The following is a 2402-nucleotide window of genomic DNA, read 5'->3' as shown; positions in this document are numbered from 1 at the left end:
ATAAAGCTTTCCTCAAAGCAGATTAAAATAAAATAACTCGACAGAAGCTGAAAGCTGAAGGAGTTTGATGGACGTAAGTGCAAGGTGTCGTGAAGAGGACATGTATGAGGAGACGTTATGAGGCGGGTAATGGGAGGAAAGGTGATTCATGTGAGGGACTTCATGGAACCATCCTAGCAATGCCGCGCACAGCCAATCACGGGCCGCGCACCGGCAGCCAATGGGAAATGACTCATGTTTGACTAATGAGAGGACTTTCTCTGCAGCTAATCAGCTGAGCCAATCACGGCGCGACTTTCCAGACTGACAGCCCGAGCAGCCAATAAATGCAAAGAAGTCACAAAATGCAAGTGTAATTGAAGCTAAGTAGAGTGTGGGCTGCCTCCTCAGAGAGGAATGGAGCGCTGCGGGCGGAGAGCGCAGCAGAGCCGGAGCTGAGCCCAGTCTCCTTTGTTGCATGCGGAGCTGATGAAGTGAATCGCTGGCTTCCCTCTCCCTCCAGCCGCAGACAGCCAGGAGCCATGAGAGAATACAAAGTGGTGGTGCTGGGCTCGGGCGGGGTGGGGAAATCTGCCCTCACCGTGCAGTTTGTCACAGGCTCGTTCATAGAGAAATATGACCCCACCATTGAGGACTTCTACAGGAAGGAGATCGAGGTGGACTCGTCGCCCTCGGTGCTGGAGATCCTGGACACTGCGGGCACGGAGCAGTTCGCCTCCATGAGAGACCTGTACATCAAGAATGGCCAGGGCTTCATCCTGGTGTACAGTCTGGTGAACCAGCAGAGCTTCCAGGACATCAAGCCCATGAGGGACCAGATCATCCGGGTGAAGCGCTATGAGAAGGTGCCCATGATCCTGGTGGGCAACAAGGTGGACCTGGAGGGGGAGAGGGAGGTCTCTTTTGGGGAAGGCAAAGCTTTGGCCGATGACTGGAACTGTCCCTTCATGGAAACTTCTGCTAAAAACAAAGCCTCTGTGGACGAGCTGTTCGCCGAGATTGTCAGGCAGATGAACTATGCTTCCCAGCCCAATGGGGACGATCAGTGCTGCTCGTCCTGTGTCATCCTCTGAGGGGGCCCTCTCGGTTTACAACGCACTGTGTCACTTGTTGGAACATGATGGCAGCCAACTTTGCATCTATGGATTTCAGCTCTGAAGGATCTATCCTGCTGAGACGTCACTGGGGTCTGCAGAGTGAGGAAGGAAAGTTTGCTGGGGGGCCAGGCTGGGCCCAGGAGGCATGGGCGCCCCCTCTGACTGTCCTGTCACATACTTCTATGCAAAGTGGGCTTCTTGTTACAGAGTATCCATTCATAAGTATTGCACATCTACAATGATGCCAGCCTGCTGTGGGCAGGTGTATGTGAGGAGCGTGTGTGGGGATGACAGGGGAAATCTATTTTGTTTACCTGCTGTATAAAATTGGGATTTGGGAAGATTGTTAATATTTTTATCAGCTGTGAATTTTTTTTTTTTTTTTTGTCATGTGCTGGCAATAACTGATTTTTGATGCCCAGCTATATTTAATAGACAATGAAACAATGACTTGTGTGCCAGGGTCACCAGCACCCAGTGTCCTTAGTGCCTTCAAAATTCAGCTGTTCCAGCCGGTGCCAACCTGTGAAATCTCCACAAAATCCCATTATCTCCTATTCTGCAAACTACTTAACAGTTTCCTCTTGGTAATCACACTGAACAAGCGTGGACAAAGGGAACCATTGTCCCTGGAACCTATATCTGAGCCTGCAAATGTCATTTCCATGTCTTGCACATTTTAAGGGGGGAGAAAGGATTTGGTAGTTGACAAATGTGTTACTGGCAGTAGTGGCACAGAAAGGGTTACAGTCTTATAACTCCTTGTTTTAACTTTTACTGGGCATGCAGTGGTTTTATCATTGCACAGAGGCCTGAGACCTTACAAACAGGAAATGTGATGTACCACCCAGTGTAATTTTATTTCTTGGACATGTTAGAACAAGTTTTTCTCTTATGTTTTAAAGTATGTTGAATACAGATTCATTGTGACATAACATGATGTGGTTTCTTTGCTTTTCTTATGGGTGGGGGACGGAGGGTGGAGTTACTGTATGGGTGGGTGCTGGTTATGATGGCAGGCCTCATTGGGTTGATGCCATAGTTTGGTGTTCCCTACCCAAAACTACTGAATTGGATTTTTTTTTGTTTACAAGTTCTGTTTATTTTGCTGTCTTGTTTCATAATTTTGTAAATAGACAGATGTAGCTGTTTTGAGTTTGTCACAATGTTTACAAAATGGAACTGTACTTCCAGTCAGGCCACTGTGATCACAGAATCTTATGCCACATTCATTATTTGTAAGCCAAAGCGGGAGTGGGTGATAAATCCAGAAGTGGTGACGTATTTCTGTTTATATTTTTCTTC

The 2402-nt window shown here is 47.5% G+C and overlaps 1 protein-coding gene across 1 annotated transcript; it reads left to right on the top strand.

The window, feature by feature from the left end:
* Window positions 1-353: 353 nt before the first annotated feature.
* On the top strand, window positions 354-2032 carry RAP2B (RAP2B, member of RAS oncogene family). The gene has a single exon (XM_077290719.1). The coding sequence runs from the start codon at window positions 522-524 to the stop codon at window positions 1071-1073; it is 552 nt and encodes a 183-aa protein (XP_077146834.1). The 5' UTR covers window positions 354-521; the 3' UTR covers window positions 1074-2032.
* The last annotated feature ends 370 nt before the right edge of the window (window positions 2033-2402 follow it).

The sequence above is a fragment of the Ranitomeya variabilis genome, chromosome 2 (genome assembly GCF_051348905.1).
Source record: "Ranitomeya variabilis isolate aRanVar5 chromosome 2, aRanVar5.hap1, whole genome shotgun sequence".
Classification (NCBI taxonomy): domain Eukaryota; kingdom Metazoa; phylum Chordata; class Amphibia; order Anura; family Dendrobatidae; genus Ranitomeya; species Ranitomeya variabilis.
Note: the sequence above shows the minus strand (reverse complement) of the source record. Positions and strands in the feature narration are given on the sequence as shown.